The sequence below is a fragment of the Mauremys mutica genome, chromosome 1 (assembly GCF_020497125.1).
Source record: "Mauremys mutica isolate MM-2020 ecotype Southern chromosome 1, ASM2049712v1, whole genome shotgun sequence".
Lineage (NCBI taxonomy): Eukaryota > Metazoa > Chordata > Testudines > Geoemydidae > Mauremys > Mauremys mutica.
The window spans coordinates 302,699,239-302,719,177 of record NC_059072.1 but is presented as its reverse complement, the minus strand read 5'-3'; the positions used below and the strand labels follow the sequence as shown (position 1 = coordinate 302,719,177).

The following is a 19,939-nucleotide window of genomic DNA, read 5'->3' as shown; positions in this document are numbered from 1 at the left end:
GAAACACCAAAGGCAGACCTATAAACCAAGGCCTTCTCTTCCTCCTCTTCCTCCTCATGGTTTGTATTACCAGTGTCTTGCTAAGCCTTCCCAAAAGTGACAAAAGACACAGAGGCCCCGCTTTTCAGCCCCTTCTGTCACCGTGACCGTGACCCATTCCCAACCCACGGCTAGGCTAGGAGCCACTTTTGACATCTTAGTCAAGACCCACTTATCATCTCTGATGCCACTTGCCCTTCTTTGGTCACCTTCGGGGGCCATCTTACACTCGTCTCCCTCAACTGGGAGCTAATCATGATGGACAATTGGGTATTGGAGATTATCCATTAGGGATACTCCATAGAATTCCTCTCCTTCCCTCCTCACAATCTGCCTTCTAAGTCTCCCTTTGGGGACCACCCGTACACGTGAGTCTTCAACAGGAAGCAGAATCCCTATTACACCAAGGGGCAATAGAACTCAGACAATGTACAAGTAGGAGTCCCCTTCTCTACTCCCACTCCCAGTGTGACCATCGGAATAGATGCTTCTCTTCTAGGGTGGGGCACCCACTTGAACTGTCACACTGCATAGGGTACATGCACCCCACAGGAGGCCAGACTACATATCAACATCCTGGAGCTGTGGGCAATTCTCCTTGCATGCAAGGCCTTCCTCCCACTTATTCGCTCCCTCCACATCCAAGTCATGTCAGAGAGTATCACTACTGTGGTCTACGTAAGCAAACGGGGAGGAGAGAGGTCTCTCCCACTTTGTCTGGAGGCAGTCAGGTTTTGGAACTGGTGTATCAGACACAGCATGGCTATCCAGGCGGCATACCTCTTGGCTATTCACAACTCCTTAGCAGACAATCTTAGCAGGCACTTTTTGGCAAACCATGAGTGGGAAATCCATGACTCTGTTCTGACAGACATATTCACACAGTGAAGCACACATTTATAAGACTTCTTTTCATTACAAACAAACAAAAAACTCCTCCTAGATTGTTCCAAGGGAGCCATCGGCTGCAACTCTCAAGGTGGTGCTCTCCTATTATTGTGGGCAGACAATTTCAGATATGCCTTTCTTCCCATCTCCCTGCTTTCACACGTCCTGATGTAGCGCTTCTAGTGTAGACTAGCCACTAGAGTAGAAAAGATTTGACTAGGGCCAACTATCTGTCTACATGGAAAAGTTTCTCTGCCTGGATACAGCATAATCAGTCTCACAAAGTCTCTCCAAGCATCCTGATCATTTTAGATTAGCTCCTGTCTGTAAAGGAATATGGTGTTTCAATCAGCACATTATGATTCCACCTTGCAGCCCTTAGAGTCTTCCTCCTTCCAGTAGATGGGTGCTCTGTCTTTATCCACCCAACTATAACACTAGTGTATGAGGCTCTGGGTTCAATCCCCGGCATCTCCACCACTAATGTTACCTCTGTTCCCTTAAAAACCAACCCAGGGTCACACTTGTATTAGTTTTATTACAATGCTGCTGTTAGGTCAGATAGAAAAGAGATGGAGCTTATTCATACACGCACACATTCACTGCATTCATACCCTCATGCACCCACACACTTACACAAGCGGAGAGTTACTGGAGACAGCATGGAGGCTGAGAAGCCAAAGTGTGGTAGATCTGGTGTGTCCGCCTGCGGTCACGAATCCAGGCTGCTGAGCAGGTCAAGAAGCAGCAGCTGCTTGTGTGCATGGCTGCTTCCTTTTGCTGGAACTGGGCGGCTCCTGTCACATACACTGAGTTTTCCTTCTGTGTCCATCACCGAGAAGCATTCCCAGACCAGTTCCTTTCATGCATACCAGGTTCTTCGTTTCTTTACAGCACTTTGTGATTGCCTTCTCAGGGCAGATTATATTAGACACACCTGGCTCCCGGCTCCTTTCTCCTTGCAGTTCCTCTCCGCCCAGTCCCACATACACTCCCTTGTTCACACTCCCTTATCTTTCCCACACATTTCCTTGTTCAACTCTCTCTGATTGCGAGATGGGATATTACACAGCTTGGAAGTTCATACAAGTGGTAACTTGAAAAGGTTACAGAGCTTGCAAAGGGTACAAAACTTAAAAGGCTATGCTAACAATAACTGAAGTTACAAAGTCTGCAAAAAGGTTGCAGAACTTAATGATACAAGTTACAGATCTTACAATCACATTTGAGCGGAGGCTTTACATAACACCCACCACTTCTTTTGAGATACTGTTCAACTGCCCATTCGTTTCTTTATGACGTATAATGAGAGACTGAAAGGTGGTGGTTTTTTTTGGCTGGGGGGGTGAGGGTCATGTAGTTTTTTTACCTTAGAAATATCATGAATGTCAGCTTTGATCTTCCCTGGCCATTCCCAGGCACCTTCTGTATATCTCAAAGGATTTATATTGTTAGTGCTCTCACATTTTAATGAAGGGGAATTGAATGTCCTTTCTCAAGGAAATATCGGTGTTAACAAAGACACATTCTAAACAGTCTGGCTAAAATTCCTTTCCCCTCTCAATTGCTCGAAGTTTACTCCCTTGTGATATGATTTCTTCAGTTCTAAAGTCATCAGAGTCTTCTCAGCTAGACAGGACCTGAATTTCTAATGTAAAAATCTAAGCAAAAAAAACCCCAACCAAACTTAAATAAAATCCTTCCAGGCCTTCTTCATGCATAATAAAAAGGGAATGGACCTTGTTTTTGTTTTGTCCCTTTTCCAGGTTATGTGCTCCATTATTTTACCAGGACAGAAGTGAGACTCGTGTTGGTGGTTACCAGGATCACTTACCTTCTTACCTGTTTTTTTTTAAATATCAGCACGGCAATTACTTTCTCCCACAATCCATTAACTCCATAGTATGTTCCATGACTTTTCAGAAATACAGTCAGTTCCACTACAGGTACAATAAGTTTGCTAGTTAAGTGTCTTAGAATCCAGGATGTAGATTATCCAGACTTTCTTCTAAGTATTCATACTTTCCTAGTATTCCCTTAATTGCTTTCTATTGGTATCTGTTTTTAAAAAGGTTTTCCTTAATTGCCCAGTCTTCTTTATTCCTTTTGCTAAAGACTAATTACAAAAATTGGAGTTAGCTATTTCAGTAATTTTTCAAGCCATCATTAAGCTCTTCAAGGCACGGATGGTCTCATATGACGTGTTTGTATAGTGCCTCGCACAATGGGGCCTAGTGTCCTTAGGTGCTAACAGAATACAAATAAAAAAAATTAATCATTAATATCATTATCCTCTGGTACTTCTTTTTCCTTTGATATATTTGTAAAAGACCTTTATGATCCATTTAGCCCCTTTGGCTGGCATATTAATTCAGCATTTTGTTTGTTTGGGTTTTTTCTAATAATTTTTTTTAGTAAGCCTTAACTGAGTCTCTATATTCTTAAATACAGATATTTTTAACAATGTTTTGTCCAAAATGCTGTTGCAATGGCAGAGGACCTATTCTAGGATGAAAGACTTCATGTAGGTTTGTCCAGTGTTGTTATTCTTCCTTGCCTCATTTTTCTATATACCTTCTTGTTGCTGTATAGCCATGGTCTCCAACCCTAATGTTGTCTGATGGCTCATTCCTTTGTCATAGAATCATAGAGTCATAGAAGATTAGGGTTGGAAGAGACCTCAGGAGGTCATCTAGTTCAACCCCCTGCTCAAAGCAGGACCAACACCAACTTTGTCAAACCGGGCCTTAAAAACCTCTAAGGATGGAGATTCCACCACCTCCCTAGGTAACCCTTCCAGTCAGGGACGGCTCTAGACATTTCGCCGCCCCAAGCACGGCGGCATGCCGCAGGGGGCGCTCTGCCAGTCGCTGGTCCCGCGGCACCAGTGGACCTCCCGCAGGCGTGCCTGTGGAGGGTCCACTGGTCCCGCGGTTTCGATGGACCTCCCGCAGGCGTGCCTGCAGAGGGTCCGCTGGTCCTGTGGCTCCACCGCCTGCAGGAGGTCCACTGGGGCTGCGGGACCAGCGGACCCTCTGCAGGCACGCCTGTGGGAAGTCCACCGAAGCCGCGGGACCAGCGGACCCTCAACAGGCACGCCTGCGGGAGGTCCACTGGAGCTGCGGGACCAGCGGACCCTCCGCAGGCATGCCACCGAAGGCACCCTGCCTGCCGCCCTCCCGGCGACCAGCAGAGTGCCCCCCGCGGCATGCCGCCCCAAGCACATGCTTGGCGTGCTGGGGCCTGGAGCCGCCCCTGCTTCCAGTGCTTCACAACCCTCCTAGTGAAATAGTGTTTCCTAATATCTAACCTAGACCTCCCCCACTGCAACTTGACACCATTGCCCCTTGTTCTGTCATTTGCCACCACTGAGAACAGCCGAGCTCCATCCTCTTTGGAACTCCCCTTCAGGTAGTTGAAAGCTGCTATCAAACCCCCCCTCAGTCTTCTCTTCTGCAGACTAAATAAGCCCAGTTCCCTCAGCCTCTCCTCATAAGTCATGTGCCCCAGCCCCCTAATCATTTTCATTGCCCTCCACTGGACTGTCTCCAATTTGTCCACATCCTTTCTGTAGTGGGGGACCCAAAACTGAATGCAGCATAGGTGCCGACTCCGTGGGTGCTCCGGGACTGGAGCATCCATGGGGAAATATTGGTGGGTGCTCTGCACCCACTGGCAGCTCTCCGCCCCCCCACCCCACCCCAGCTCACCTCCGCCTCCACTCTGCCTCCTTCCCTGAGTGCGCCGTCGAGTCCTGCTTCTCCCACCTCCCCCTCTCCCAGCACTTGCGCTGCAGAACAGCTGTTTCGTGCGGCAAGCAGTGGGAGGGAGCGGGAAGAGGAGAAACACAGTGCACTCAGGGAAGATGCAGGGCAGGAGCGGAGAATTGGGGAGGAGTCCAATAGGGGCAGGGAGGGGGAGGAGTCAGGGTTGTGCTGGGGGCAGGGCAGGGGGGTGCAAGCACCTCCCGGCGCCAAGGAAAGTTGGCGCCTGTGGAACACAGTACTCCAGAGGTGGCCTCACCAGTGCCGAATAGAGGGGAATAATCACTTCCCTCCATGTGTTTCATCTATCTTGGATTCCTTTGTTTCTCCAGTACTGTGTAATTTTAGGCCCCATCGAAGCGAAAAGGAGTTTTGCTACTGATTTCAGTGGAGCCAGAATTTCACTAATAAGACATCTCACTATTATTTTTATGTATTGTTTTATATAGGCCTATAAATGCACGTGGTGCTTTACAATCAAATAAAAGAGTTAGCTTCTAAAGAGTTTTCAGTTTAAGGCTTCAATTCAGCAGTACATCCCTAGTCATCTTGATCTTGCAAGGTGTTCACTTACATCGGAGTTGAGGGCACTCAGCACCTAACAGGATCAAGTCTCAAAGCACTGAAGCAATGGCTCAAGTCCCACTGAAGTCAGTGAACATGCTGAAGTGCTTTTCTGAATAGCTATGGAGTTAAGAAGATGTTAAATGCTTTGCTGAAGTGGAAGCTAAATACTGTGTGGACATGACGTGGTGAGTGAAGATAATAAGGAACTGGAGCAGGGAAGAGAGGACAGGGGTTACACCGGTGAGATAGAGCGAATGTTTTGGTTAGTTGGGCACACTTCATGATGGCTGCACTTTTAAAACTTGATTTAGTTTGTTGTTTATAAATGAAGGACCAGACCCTGCTAATATTACTGGCTGACATGATTACTGCCCTCACTGGGAACACTCACATTAGAGAGCTCTGTCCGGTAGTAAGTGTTCACAGGATTGGGCCCAAAGGTAGTAGTTTTTTTATTATTACAAAGATATTTGAGGTGGTGTGAGCAGGGCAGAAATGTGAGAGCAAAGGAAAGATGGAGATGGAGAGGGAGAAAGGATCCAAAAGGGAGAGGGTGAGAATGGAGGCAGCAAAGGAGAGGAGGAAGGCACAGGGTGCATATGACAGATAGGGGCTTGGAAGGGTTTGAGCAAAATAGGGGGAAGCAAACATTTTCCAGCGTTAGAAACTAGAAAGTTTTTTTCGGATGAGACAGATGACTTTTTGGCTGACAAATGAGGCCCTGTCTTTTTCCTCAGCAAAGGAAGCCATCTGACACTTGAAACAAATGTACCGTCCTGGTCTTCATTGAGAAGAAGGAGCCTCATAAAGCTGTCATGCTCTATTGCCCTGGTAGGTTGTTATTTCAGGAGAGTCCCTATGCATAGGGGAACCTGTCAGAGCCCATGCACATTTATGAGGCCTCTTCCTCTCAGGACCTCCTCATGGAGCTCTTTCCTGATGAGATAAAAACACAAAAGTAGCTGTGACAGTCTTGACTATCTACAGAACCATCCGCCACCTACAACAAAAACCACATCAATCCCAATTATCAAGGAGATCAGCTAATTACACACAGTACATTAGGGATAGCAGGAAATCCAGCCAAGGTGATGAAGACAGTCGCACGCACAGATTCTTTCTTTGTATTAGATTTGTTTCTGTGATGTCAGAGTATAGCCCACAAGCTTTATTCCTTACTGTACAATGTCAGCATTAACAGAGAAGGTACTGTGCATCTATACCTGCCCTACTGTGTCACACTGGCCTGGTGACAGGTTCCAGTTTGCTGAGAAATGACATGTAGGTGTAGTGGTCTTGTTAAATTCAAGTGATTTATTGCATGGCAGTGTGCCAAAGCTCTTTGTTACACTGGGCTGCCAGTTTCTTCACTGTAAATTAAACCACATTTCACATCTTAAAAGACTTTCAACATTTATTTTTTGGACAGATTTCCTAGCAATCCCTTGTAGGACATGGTGAGCTCTGTTTAATTTTAGTACATTCTGTTGTTTCAACATACAACAAGAAGTGTTTCTACTTTTCTAGAAGTAAGTGTTGTTTAATTATTAATATAAATGCTTTGGAACAAGTGATTGAGCGTGTTTTGTTATGGATTCTGAGGCATATGGAAGTTTCAGTATTCCCAGGATGTTCCCTCTTTATCTTTTCCTCATGCTGTTTCTTGGTAAGAGAAAAGCACATCCGAAGGACAGCAACCAATGATCATAGGGATAGTTTGACTGATATATTTGGGGGTGCAGCTCCAGCCAGGCCAAAGGGGCCATGCATGGGAGGCAAATTCCATGCCTGCCTGACACAGGCAGTTTGGGGGGGCTCAGTGCCCTCCCACACTGCCCCCAAATTATGCCCATTCCAATGACAGTGAATTGGAAGGACATCATGAGAAGGGAGGGTGGTTATAATTAGTGTTGCAAAGGAAAGGCTAGGCAAGGTGGACTGGATAAAAACACTTATAAATGTTTTTTTCCCTCTACTTATATGAGGTAATTTGTATATAGTTACATGCAAAACTCAGGTAATATCACTGCCAGTCACCAGGGACGGCTCCAGGCACCAGCAAAACAAGCAGGTGCTTGGGGCGGCACATTTCTAGGGGCGGCATTCTGGCGCGGCCATCATAGGTGCTGACTCTGGGGCCTGGGGAAAAAGTGCCCCCGCCGCCCCCACTTGCCACCCCAGCTGGCCTCCACCGGGTCCCCTGAGCGCCCCCCCTCCACTTCTCTTCTCCCCCCTCCCTCCCAGGCTTGCTGTGCGTGAAACAGCTGTTTTGCACAGCAAGTCTGGGAGGGAGGAGAAGCCAAGCGGCAGGCGCTCGGGGGAGGCGGCGGCGGTGGAGTGGAGGTGAGCTGGAGTGGGGAACGGTTCCTCTACCTCTTGTTACTTCCTGCGCCCCACCACCCTAGCTCACCTCCGCTTCGCCTGCTCCCCTGAACGCGCTGCTGCACCGCTTCTCCCCCCTCTCTCCCAGGCTTGCTGCCTGCGAAACAGCTGTTTCGTGCAGCAAGGCTGGGAGGGAGGGAAGAGAAGCCCAGCGGCGGGCGCTCAGGGGAGGCGGCAGTGGTGGAGCGGAGGTGAGCTGGAGCGGGGAGTGATTCCTCTACTTCCTGTGCGCCCCCCACCCTAGTTCACCTCTGCTCCGCCTGCTCCCCTGAATGCGCCGCTGCTCCGCTTCTCCGCCCTCCCTTGCCTGAGAGAGAGCGTGGGGAAGCGGAGCAGCGGCACACCGGGGGGGGGAGCAGGCAGAGCGGAGGTGAGCTAGGGTGGTTTGTCATGGGGGCCCCAGGAATCAATGGAGAGGGAAATGCTGCACACCCGCGGGAGGAGGCGGGGCTGGGGATTTGGGGAAGGGGTTTAGAAGGGGTGGAGCTGGTGAGGGGCCGGGGGCCATGAAAAAAAAGGGGGGCGGCCAAAATTTTTTTTGCTTGGGACGGCAAAAATCCTAGAGCCGGCCCTGCCAGTCACCCAACTTCTTAACAACCAACATGGACTTGCACAAATATGATCAGTGGGGGGTGAGGTGGAAGCTTGCAGCAGCAGATTTTTAAAAATCTAACTATTTTTGTAAGAGTGTGTGTGTCGCTGATTGGGCCTCAGCTGGAGAATTGTGTCCAGTTCTGGGTGCCACATTTCAGGAAAGATATGAACAAATTGGAGAAAGTCCAGAGGAGAGCAACAAAAATTATTAAAGGTCTGGAAACATGACCTATGAGGTAAGATTGAAAAAATTGGGTTTGTTTAGTCTGGAGAAAAGAAGACTGAGAGGGGACATGATAACAGTTTTCAAGTACATAAAAGGTTGTTACAAGGAGGAGGGAGAAAAATTGTTCTTCTTAACCTCTGAGGATAGGACAAGAAGCAAGGGGCTTAAATTGCAGCAAGGGCAATTTAGGCTGGGCATTAGGAAAAACTTCCTAACTGTCATGGTGGTTAAGCACTGGAATAAATTTCCTAGAGAGGTTGTGGAATCTCCATCATTGGAGATTTTTAAAAGCAGATTAGACAAACACTTGTCAGGAAAAGTCTAGATAATACTTAGTCCTGCCATGAGTGCAGGAAATTGAACTAGATGACATCTCAAGGTCCCTTCCAGTCCTACAAAACTATGATTCTATATAATCTGTATTTGTATAAATAGATATATCTACACACACACACACACACACATATGGTACACCTAGACACTACTCCCTTTCTGTGGGTATGGAGGACCTTTAGATATCCCAGCCAAGGGAGATTTTTATTTAAGAATTAGCAATGACTGGGAGGAAGACTATAGTAAAGTGGGCCAGGAGGGCACTGTGGTTAGGGTCAATGTTCCTGACCCAGAAACCCCCTAATACTGGATACATTATGCATTGTGGCCAGTTCATGAGGACAGAGTATGTAAATAAGAGAGGGATGAATCATACCCCTTAGATCCATGCAGAGAGAGGGGCCTTCATGCTCATTTCTTACTCTTCTCATGCAGAAGGTATGCTTCAGTGCCTATCTGGCAGCATCTCCCTTCCCAGGACCCCTGCTCATGGCTCTCTCCAAAGCTGAGATCCATATAGAGGAAAGGGACAGGCTGGTCGGGCTGGTGGTGGGAAGTGGCCCTGCATTGGATATGGAGCACTTAAGGGGAACTCACATCATTTTCCCCTTGAGACCATGGAGAAATCCCAAGAAACATTATGCAACTTGGGGCAACAGATCCTTTCCCAGAGAACCCCCAGGTGGTGACGATCTTCATTTTAAGGGTGACCTTGAGGGCAGACATGGCAAGGGGGTATCCCTGGTAGCATGCCTCCATTGAAGCCTTGCAACCAGCAAACCAATAGACAACAGGACACACACAGAGCTTCTGCATGGCTGGCGGTGGTCTCTCATTAATCCCTTGGGATTCCTGGCACTTAGGGAGGGGGGTATTTTAGTCTTCCCAGTGACAAACCGTCGCTCCCACCCACCCACCAACACAATGTGGGAGGAGCTCCTCAAGAGGCTCCTTGTAGAACTTCCCTTCTCTTAGGCTCTCCCATAAGTTTTCCTGTGAGATGGGATTGGCAGATGTGGCAGCCTCCCTTCACAATGCAGTGGCTCTAACCTGAAGAAAATGCAGCAACTCTGAGCAAGTTTGTTAGTTGATCACACAGAGGTATATTTACCCTGGTAAACTGTTATTTTCTGACTGAGTTGTAGCAAACGGTCATTCTCTCTTTGCCCTCATTTTCTTTTCAAACCAGGGTTTCTGGTTATTCTTTGTAGATGTAGTTGCACAGCCAGTATGATGTAGGTTTCTATTGTATAAATGCATTATGGGGTCTATCATAGCATGTCTAATTGATTAGTGAACTCCAACATATGCTACTCTATATGTACTTTGCATTTCTATACTCTTCCCATGGGTGTTATTTTTAACTTTTATAGGTTACCTGCTCTGTTCTGCTGATGCCATTCACTTCTGTTTCTCCCTCTCTGGCAGTGTATCTTGGGTAACAATGAATGGGCTCTATTGTCTTTTGGCTGTTAATATGCAGATGACAAATAATTTTCTGAAAGTAAATACCATTGAAACCTAAATACTTCTCTTTGGACCCGATTAATTATAAAATTCTGTATCTTTCTTTACTCTGCCACTTAACTGAAATATTGTGTCAACATCACATGTCAAGTTGCCGAGGGTAATTTTGGTCTTGGACTCAGTGCTGGAACATAGTCAATATGTCACAAAATGCATATCAGGACAGTTGCCAGAAATACGCCCTTTTCTATCCACAGCTGACCTGGAGACGCTAATCCATTCATTTATAACATCTAGCCTTGGCTACTGTAATTCTTTGTTTGCTGGGCTCCCTGCCAAATTGATTGGCAGACTCCAGCTTATTCAGAATTCAGCAGAAAGGCTTTTGACCAAGACCAGGCTATGTACATTATTCTTGTCTTAGAATCCTTATTCCAAAATCATGTTTATGTTGACTGTAAAATTTCCTTTCAACTTTAATTTTATGGGTGAAATCCTTCTTTTATTTTCAGTATCACTTGTCATGCATTTTAAAATCTTTCTAAGATAAATTGCTGCATATTCCATTATTCCACTTACAATCGTTTAGTGTTTGGACCATTTCATTCTATACCCTTCAATTTTGGAATTAGTTGTCCATGATATGAGTTCTGATTTTTTGTTTTGAGTTTAGGCCAAGCTGGATTCTATTTTGTTCATTGTTTCCTTTTATTGTAAAGTACTGGGAGACATTCAGTTGCCTATGTACATTTTTATTGCATAAAAGGAATAAGAACTTCGTTTATGCATAATAATCAATGAAATATCAAGCAAAGCACAATTTGAGTTGCTTGTTCTTGTCACTGGAACTTCAAGATGCAATTTCAGCCTTAACTTGTGTAGGTAGTTGAAAGAATGTATTTAATATACATAGTGGAAAACAAATGTTCTCCCATAGTCTCCCTATCTACAGAACTGTATAGCCCTTTACCCCCACCTTTTCTCCATTCAGTAAACATGCTATGTTATGGCATATTTTCTACTGTAAATATTCCACTTCTCCCTACAATCAGTCCTCTTTGTCCCTACCTGCTTAGATTTACAATTTATATGTTCTTTTTAATTTACATTTAAGAGGAATATCATAATTTGGCCCACTTTGTTTATGGCAACAAATATTGAACAATGATGATGTAATTTCTATTTAATATGCCTAATATAAGTTTCCACCTATAATAAATTATCTTATAGTAATGCCGCAGTTGTGAACCATTAGCTGACACCTACATATCAACTCTGGTTTTCAGGGTTTAAAACTCAGCAGAAAAACAATAGTATAATAATCCTTTGTGTGAAACACACCGCATAAAGCATCACAAAGCCTTAGAGTGAGTTTTTAGGAAAATTGGAAAAAAATCTGAATAATATTGAAGGAAAAAAGAATTGGGGTTTTTGCATCCTTCCAGAACAATGATGTTCTTAAAATTAAATTTGGCCAATTACGTATATTCTCTATCAACAAGAAGCAATTTTGCATATGGATAATGAACGTTTTATTAAATAATTTTATACAGATGTTCGTTGGTGAATATTTAATTATACTTAATAGTAGTACATAGCACTTATACTCTACCATGCTGTTCACACAGAGAACTGAAGGAACTTTACAAAGATGGGTAAGAATTATGAATCCCGTTTTACAAATAGGGACCTTGGCCATGTTACTCGGTGGCTGAGCCAGGGTCAGTAGCTAGGGCCTTAGATGTGTTTGGCCAAACTTCATCTCTGAAGGAAGGATGAGTAAACTGGAAGTGAGAACTCTGGGGCAGCTTCTCAGCTGATGCAAATTGTCAGAGCTCCATTGGCCCAATTGTCTACAATGGAACCATGACAATTTGCACCAGCTGAGGTTCTGCCTCTCTAAGTATTCTCTGTATGGCAGAGAATACATTCATATAGGGAAGAATCAGGCTCAGAGGGCCAGCTTTTAGAAGGTATTTAGGAGGCATAGGAGTTAAGCATGTAGCTGCATCTTTAGGCACCTAAATACCTTTAAAAATCTGGTTCTCTGAACCTGATATCTCCTCTATGGGTTTACCCTAAGCTGAAGCTGAGAAACTCAAAGGAGTAAAACCTCAGCTGGTGCAAATTGTCATAGCTCGATTGAAGTCAGTGGAGCGTCTCTGTATTTCCAGAGACTTGACTTAGGCAAATAAAATCAACAGAATTTTTGCCAGAGTGAAGACTGCATGATTGGGTTCCACGTATTCATAGTCAATTATTTTTTTAAATGAAAATAACTAAGTATAATAAGAGCTAATATATAAATGTTAGGAAATTCACAAGCCATCCTGACACATCTATGGATGAAAAGTGCTATGAGTGCTAAGTATTATTAATTGTTATGTTAATTATAATGGGCACTTAGCATTCTCTATTAGTTTTTTCCCTTTATGTATATCCAGAGCTGTAGCTTGGATAATATTGTGCATAACTGCTTGACTTTTTTAGCTTATTGCACACTTAACATTTACTTTTTTATTTATTTCTTGAACACCTGAGAATTTTGATCATTGAAGAAGGCCTCCCGTATACTCTTCACTTTGCCTATAAAAGAAAGACAGGAAATCTCTGTGACCTCTTCCTGCCTTGAGTTTTCACTGAAGAGAGCCTCTGAAATGATCTGATAAAGATTTCTGATAGATGTTAGCACCTATAGAAAGAACTTTTTAATTAAACACTTAAAAGTTCAAAGGTTTCTACAAAATTCAGATGATCCTATTAATACCTTTTAGTGGAAAATGGTAAACCCAGCACTTCCTCATATCTTGCGAATCTTTTCTATTTGAATTTCTATTTGCTACTTAAACACAGATTGTTAATTAAGCAGGATACTCTGTGCACCGGGGTCACCAATGCAGCATAATCATTAAATTCTAGCCTTCATTTATATACATATAATCATGGGTACTCTAATCTTTTAAAATTAATTTAATAAATATATACAATTTAATTCCATCCTTATATATCTCCACCTTTGGAGCCAAACAAGTGTTAATATACTGAAATTATTGTGACTCTAGTCAGAGCTTGAACCAGAATGCCGTTCCAGTACTCCTTAAACAGTCTATGTAGTTTAAGCAGAGTTTAAAATTTCATTAAACATATTTTTTGCTGTACTTTTAGCAGTTAATTAACCAGCCTTGATGATTTTAAAGAAAAGCTTCCTCATGTGACTCAACCTAGTGCTGTCTTCCTGAAACTGGAAATAGCTTGGAACAATAGTGCAAAGAGAAGCAAGCTGTTTGTCTGTGTGTTTAACTCTTGAGTCTGAGGATGAAAGTTTAAATATCAATATTGCTAACTGTTTCACTGCTCATCATTTTAGTAGAAACATCCATGGGCCTTATCCATTGGTTAGACATCATAGATGTCAGAGATTAAAACAACCTATTAAATTATCTAGCCCATTCTAGGGAAGCCAATGCAGGCTTGCTCCAAATACTGTATTCTCCAAGGCTGAGGACTAGTCTACACTAGAAAGTTAGGTCGACCTGCTACATTGCTGAGGAGAGTGAAAAATTCACACTACAGAAGAGACATCATTAAGCCAATCTAAGCCCCAGTGTAGACAGAACCAGGTTGATGGACAAATTCTTCCATCCATCTAGCTACCGCCTCTTGGAAAGGTGAATTTACTACAGCAACGGAAGAACACCTTCCATCGCTGTAGTAAGTGTCCACATAACAGCAGTGCAGGTGCAGCACTGCTGCAGAGCCACTGTAGTGTTTCTAATGTAGACATAGCCTTAAAGTCCCACGATTTGAAGTGAATCACCAGGGGAGAGGAAAACAGCAACTAGGTGTGTGGATGAGGTAAGATATGGAGCTACCAGCTCAGGTGGCACAGGAAGTGGGACATGAACCGAGTTTCACCATCCTTTCCTTGATTCTAGTAGGCTTTAAAGTGTCTGAAACACAGAACGTGGTAGCTTTACAAAACAGACAATGCTAGTTTAGCCAACGAATCCAGAGAGCTAAATCTTAGAGAACTTCACTACAAAAATGGTGCTTATTCAGGTTAAATTGATAGAACAGCACAACAGCTCAGCTGGTAGCACCGCCCCTTTAGTTGTGAAAAATGTGACCAAACTTAGGATACTTACACCTCAAAGTGTTGCAATTAGGGATCATTGCACTAGCTTCAAAGGGCCTCTTTGGGATAATGTTATTAGAGTGGGGCCCACCTCACACCTTGCCTCTAACACTTCTTCCTCCTCCACACAACCCCTCTCCCCCAACATTTATATGAACATACACACAGCACACAAATTATGCACAAGAGGCAACTGCATGCAAATTCTTCAGTATATATTTGTAACTTGTGTAGACTAAAGTTATGGAGACAGACTTGAAGGGAGACATCTCCAACATTGATAAAATGTAAGTACAAAAGACACATGATTGGATGGATATTGATGATGTTATTTCAGTAATGACATCATCCATAGACTCCTAGTGTCTTTGCTTTGATTCTCTATAGTGATCACAACATAAATTGCTTGTCTTGTTTGACTTCCTTGTTCACCAAAGTTGAGCAGATTGTGGCCGTTTTCAACGCTTCTACCAGACAAAAAGCTTGGGACCATTTCTCGAAAGCTCAGCGAAAGAACATAGACATTTGGCGAAAGCATTCTGAGGTTGGTGATTTTATTATTACTTTTTATCCATCATCTCACAGCTGGATTGACACAGAACAAGTGTGACTGTAGCTGGACGTACAGCATTCAGCAATATTTACTGCTCTAGTTTTAGCAGTTAATCAACTAGCCATTATACTATCTCATTTCAGTATGTATTGCTCCCATTGCTCCCATTACAATAAATGTTGTTAAATAACACTAAGTTGGAGAGCAATGTGTTTTTATTTTTCTTGTACAAGAAATGGGAAATCATTAGAGGAATATGTTTACCACTCTGAAATAATGAAATGAAATGGTGAAATTAGCAAAGATATTTAAAATAAATACATTTTAGAATTAAGTCTTTCACATACTAAACAATACATTTTTAGGAAGGCACTGAAGTCTGGTAAATAAAACAGATATATAGTATAGATATTTGTTCTGGTTGTATCATTATATGGTCATAGTAATATGAGTTTGCTGGAAAATAAAATAAAGATTTCTTTTCTTAATAATCAGTAAAGCATATTCAGTCCAGAGATGGGTGGTACTCTTTCCCATCTATTTTGTGTCCATCTTTAAAAAAATCAATCAATCATTTGTATTGACTCTAAGTTCATGGCTGGCAAAAACAGCAGTATAAACGTAATAATAGTACACATTAGGGTGGCTGTCCAAGTCCATGCATGTGTGACTGTCATAAGCATGAGCAAAGAAAATGAGAAAAGAGATCTGGGATTCCACTTTCCTTTACACAAGTGTCAGCAAAGAAAGTAGTAGTCCTGTTTTGTGTTATTGGTCATCCAGCTTTCGATTTTAATTCAGTATATACGCTATGAACCCGTATTTTAAAAGTAAGTACCACTGTCTTTGTTTTCTTTCTTTTTTACGTAAAAGTAATTTACATACAGTTGCTTATTTCCATGTAGTACGGTATGTTAATTGTTAACATTACAGTCCTCTAAATGATTTTCCCTGTCTCACAACAAAAACTATAGAAGGTAAGATGCACTTATTTAATTATTCTGTAGTACACTTGTAAAATAAGTGTTGCACACTTAGTTTGAGAAACACTTAAGTGCTGTGATATAAATCATTTGGGTTGCGTTTTAAGTGCCCATTAACTAATGCTAAATTACAGTTGAATACCAATGGCACTAGATGTAACATCCGCATGAATACCAAATGAATTTTTATTATCAGTGCTATTATGGCGAATACCGAATGACTTCACAATAATGGGACACTTAATATAAAATGTTAGAATAATTTATTGTTAAGAGCTGTATTTTGCATTTTGTTCATAAATAGTTCAAGTGGGTGGCAAATAAAGTCTTTGTTTAACTGGAAGTTGGGGATGTGGGTGTTTTCTTTATTGTCTTTTAGGGAGATGTGAAAAGTGGTTTTCTGTTACTTTATTTCAACTATGTTAAAGTAATAAGAAAATAAGAATGGCCACACTGGGTCAGACCAATGGTCCATATAGCCCAGTATCCTGTCTTCTGACGGTGACCAATACCAGATTCTTCAGAGGGAATAAACAGAGCAATCATCAAATTATCCATCTCGTTATCCACTCCCAGCTTCTGGAAGTCAGAAGCTAGGGAAACCCAGAGTATAGGGTTGCATCACTGATCAGCCTGGCTAATCCCTACTGATGGACCTATCCTCCATGGATTTATCTAATTCTTTTTTGAACTCCATTATGGTTTTGACCTTCACAACATCCCCTGGCAATGATTGCACAGGTTGACTGTACATTGTGAGAAGTACTTCTTTTTGATTGTTTTCAACCTACTACTTATTAATTTCATTGAGTTACCCCTGGTTGTTGTGTTATGTGAAGGAGTAAATAACACTTCACTGTCCACTTTCTTCACACCATTCATGATTTTGTAGATCTCTAGCATATCTCCCCTTAGTTATCTCTTTTCCAAGCTGAAAAGTGCCAGTCTTTTTAATCTCTCCTCATATGGAAGCTGTTTCATACCTTTAATCATTTTGTTACCCTTCTCTGTACTCTTTCAAGTTCTAATATATCTTTTTTTAAGATGCGGTGATCAGAACTGCATGCAGTATTCAAGATGAGGACGTACCATGGATTTATATAGTGGCATTATGACATTTTCTGTTTTATTATCTATCCCTTTCCTAATGATTCCCAACATTCTGTTCACTTTTTTTGACTGCTGCTGCACATTGAGCAGAGGTTTTTAGAGAATCATCCACAATGACTCCAAGATTTCTCTCGAATGATAACAGCTAATTTAAATCCCACCATCTTGTATGGATAGTTGGGATATGTTTTCCAATGTGCATTATTCTGAATTTATCAATATTGAATTTAATCTGCCATTTTGTTGCCCAGATACCCAGTTTTGTGAGATCCCTTTGTAACTCTTCACAGTCTATTTTGGACTTAATTATCTTGAGTAATTTTATATCATAAGCAAATTTTGCCACCTGTTTACCCCTTTTTCCAGATCATTTATGAATATGTTGAACAGCACTGGTCCCAGTACAGACCCCTGGGAAACACCACTATTTACCTCTCTCCATTCTGAAAACTGACCATTTATTCCTACCTCTCTTGTTTCCTCTCTTTTAACCAATTACTGATCCATGAGAGGACCTTCCCTCTTATCCCATGACAGCTTACTTTGCTTAAGGGCCTTTGGTGAGGGTCCTTGTCAAAGGCTTCCTGAAAGTCCAAGTATACTGTATCCACTGGATCACACTTGCGCACATGCTTGTTGACCCACTCAAAGAATTCTAATAGATTGGTGAGGCATGACTTCCTTTTACAAAAGTCCTGTTGACTCCTCCCCAACAGATCATGTTCATCTATGTGCCTAGTAATTCTGTTTTTTCCTATAGTTACAACTAGTTTTCTTGGTACTGAAGTTAGGCTTACCAGCCTGTAATTGCCACTGGATCACCTCTGGAGCCCTTTTTAAAAAATGGTGTCACATTAGCTATCCTCCAGTCATCTGTTACGGAAGCAGATTTAAATGATCCCTTCTTAAACTAACTTTTCATGAAGGGACACATCATATCATTCATTTGCTGGCTTTTAAATGTATTTTAAAGTAAAATGCCTAAAAATAGGACTTTCCAGAAATGTTAATTCACAAAACATCTTTGCTTATTTAAAAGTTGTTGCTCTTTTTTTCTTTCTGAAGAAAGAAAACAATAAAAAATAAAAAGAGGTTCTGAAATCTCTGGTTGAACCAATGTATATGGACAATTCCTATTTCTCAGTTGTAAAATATTATGCATATGTCAACAAATAGCTCTGTTGATTTAAATCATATTATTTGACTATTCCCTCCTTTGCTAATATGCTTACATTTCCCTTGCATCTGAAGAAGTGGGTATTCACCCACGAAAGCTCATGCTGCAAAACGTCTGTTAGTCTATAAGGTGCCACAGAATTCTTTGCTGCTTCTACAGAACCAGACTAACACGGCTACCCCTCTGATACATTTCCCTTGTCACCTCCCCTCATTATGTGAGCTTTTCTGACAACGCAAAGAAAAAAGGGACCTCTTTAAGGTTCCTGGAGAAGATTATTGTTTGGCTGCTAAAGATAGTTTTGAAATAGATGCTCCTGGGACATTTGCAATCTAAAATACATTAATCATTTGGTTTCTAAGAAGATACAGCATACTCTCCGGTAAAGAGTGTTTGTGGCTATTTTCAATATGGAATTACAACGTGGTTTATGAATTTTTGTCTTAAATGCAATTAGTTCATTCAATCCTGGTTTTCAATTTACCATTTTAGTCAGTCCTCTGAATTTCAAATGATTCCCATGTAAAACACCCATTAATTAGCCTCTCTGCCTTCACAGTGATTAACAGATACATATACCTTTATTATGGTGTATGACATTTACTGATGAACTTAAGGCACAGCCCCAGGGAAACACCCTCCTTTTTTTTTTCTCCATCCCACTATAAGAGTTTGTTGTTAATTGCCTGGGTAAATAGTTGGAACCTTCAGCACTATTTATTCCTTCCACGTGACTATTCCTTATTTCAAAGATTTCAAACCATCTCTTTGGGAATTGGGCTCTTTGTCGATAGAAAAATTAGCTGTCTGCAGACTGAAAAGCGCTACACTAATCACTGTGCAACATCCCTGTGTTACACCTGACAGTATTATTAGGACAAAATAGAATTCTCTCAGTCTTCTCTGTGCTGCACCCATTAAAAAGCTAGCCATTACACCAGTACTGTCCTGTTTTATTCTTTGAGGACAAAGACGCTCTGGACTTTTATAAAGCCCACATGCTTCCTGATCATTTACTTAGTTACATACATACTGTCTGCCCTTGTAGGGGGTTTTCTGAGAATGGGCTGTTGGCTCTGTCATTTGTTTCAAATCAAGATGCAGATGTTACCAAAAAAGATGTTTCTATGCTGAGAATTTAAAATTTGTGGTATCTGAGTTTACCATGTGTAAGCATAGAAACCTAGGGCTTCTGAGAGTTAGAGCTTTTTATTTTTTAGCCAACTTGATAGCACCTTTGTACATCCATTTTACATGCAGTATTAAGTGTTGCCATTACTGAAATATATCTGCCTGGGTAGGACTGGTAATAATTTAACAAGGGGAAGTCATCTTCTCTGTTGTTTTTTCCCAATGGTATATTTGACATATTCAGTTATTTAAAATATTTTAACACAAAGAACTCCATTCCCTTCAATTTGAGCCCTTCTAACTCTGAGTCTTGTGCTGATTCTGTACTAATATTCTTGGGTTATTTATATGTATTTCTTAAAATATCAGACTATAAAATTTAAAATAGTTGTTTAGAAATAGAGAGATCAGTTCATGGAAGTCAATACTGATAAAGGGTCATCTTGGGTTTTAGGAGCTCCGGAATGCTCACAGCGAACAGCTCATGGGGATCCGCCGTGAAGAGGAGATGGAAATGTCTGATGACGACAGCGGTGACAATCCCAGTAAAAAGCTGAGAGTAGATGAATCAGGTAAAGTTGAAACCCTTC

At 42.1% G+C, this 19,939-nt stretch overlaps 1 protein-coding gene across 9 annotated transcripts in view; it reads left to right on the top strand.

Annotated features, from left to right (window-relative positions):
• Nucleotides 1–19,939, top strand: part of ENOX1 (ecto-NOX disulfide-thiol exchanger 1) — a 495,678-nt gene that overhangs the window by 387,141 nt on the left and 88,598 nt on the right. For all 9 annotated transcript variants that reach the window (XM_045012813.1, XM_045012820.1, XM_045012827.1 and 6 more), the window contains 2 exons: nucleotides 14,833–14,939; nucleotides 19,804–19,921. In XM_045012813.1, the coding sequence (XP_044868748.1) occupies nucleotides 14,833–14,939; nucleotides 19,804–19,921 (225 nt within the window). The remainder of the gene's footprint in view (nucleotides 1–14,832; nucleotides 14,940–19,803; nucleotides 19,922–19,939) is intronic.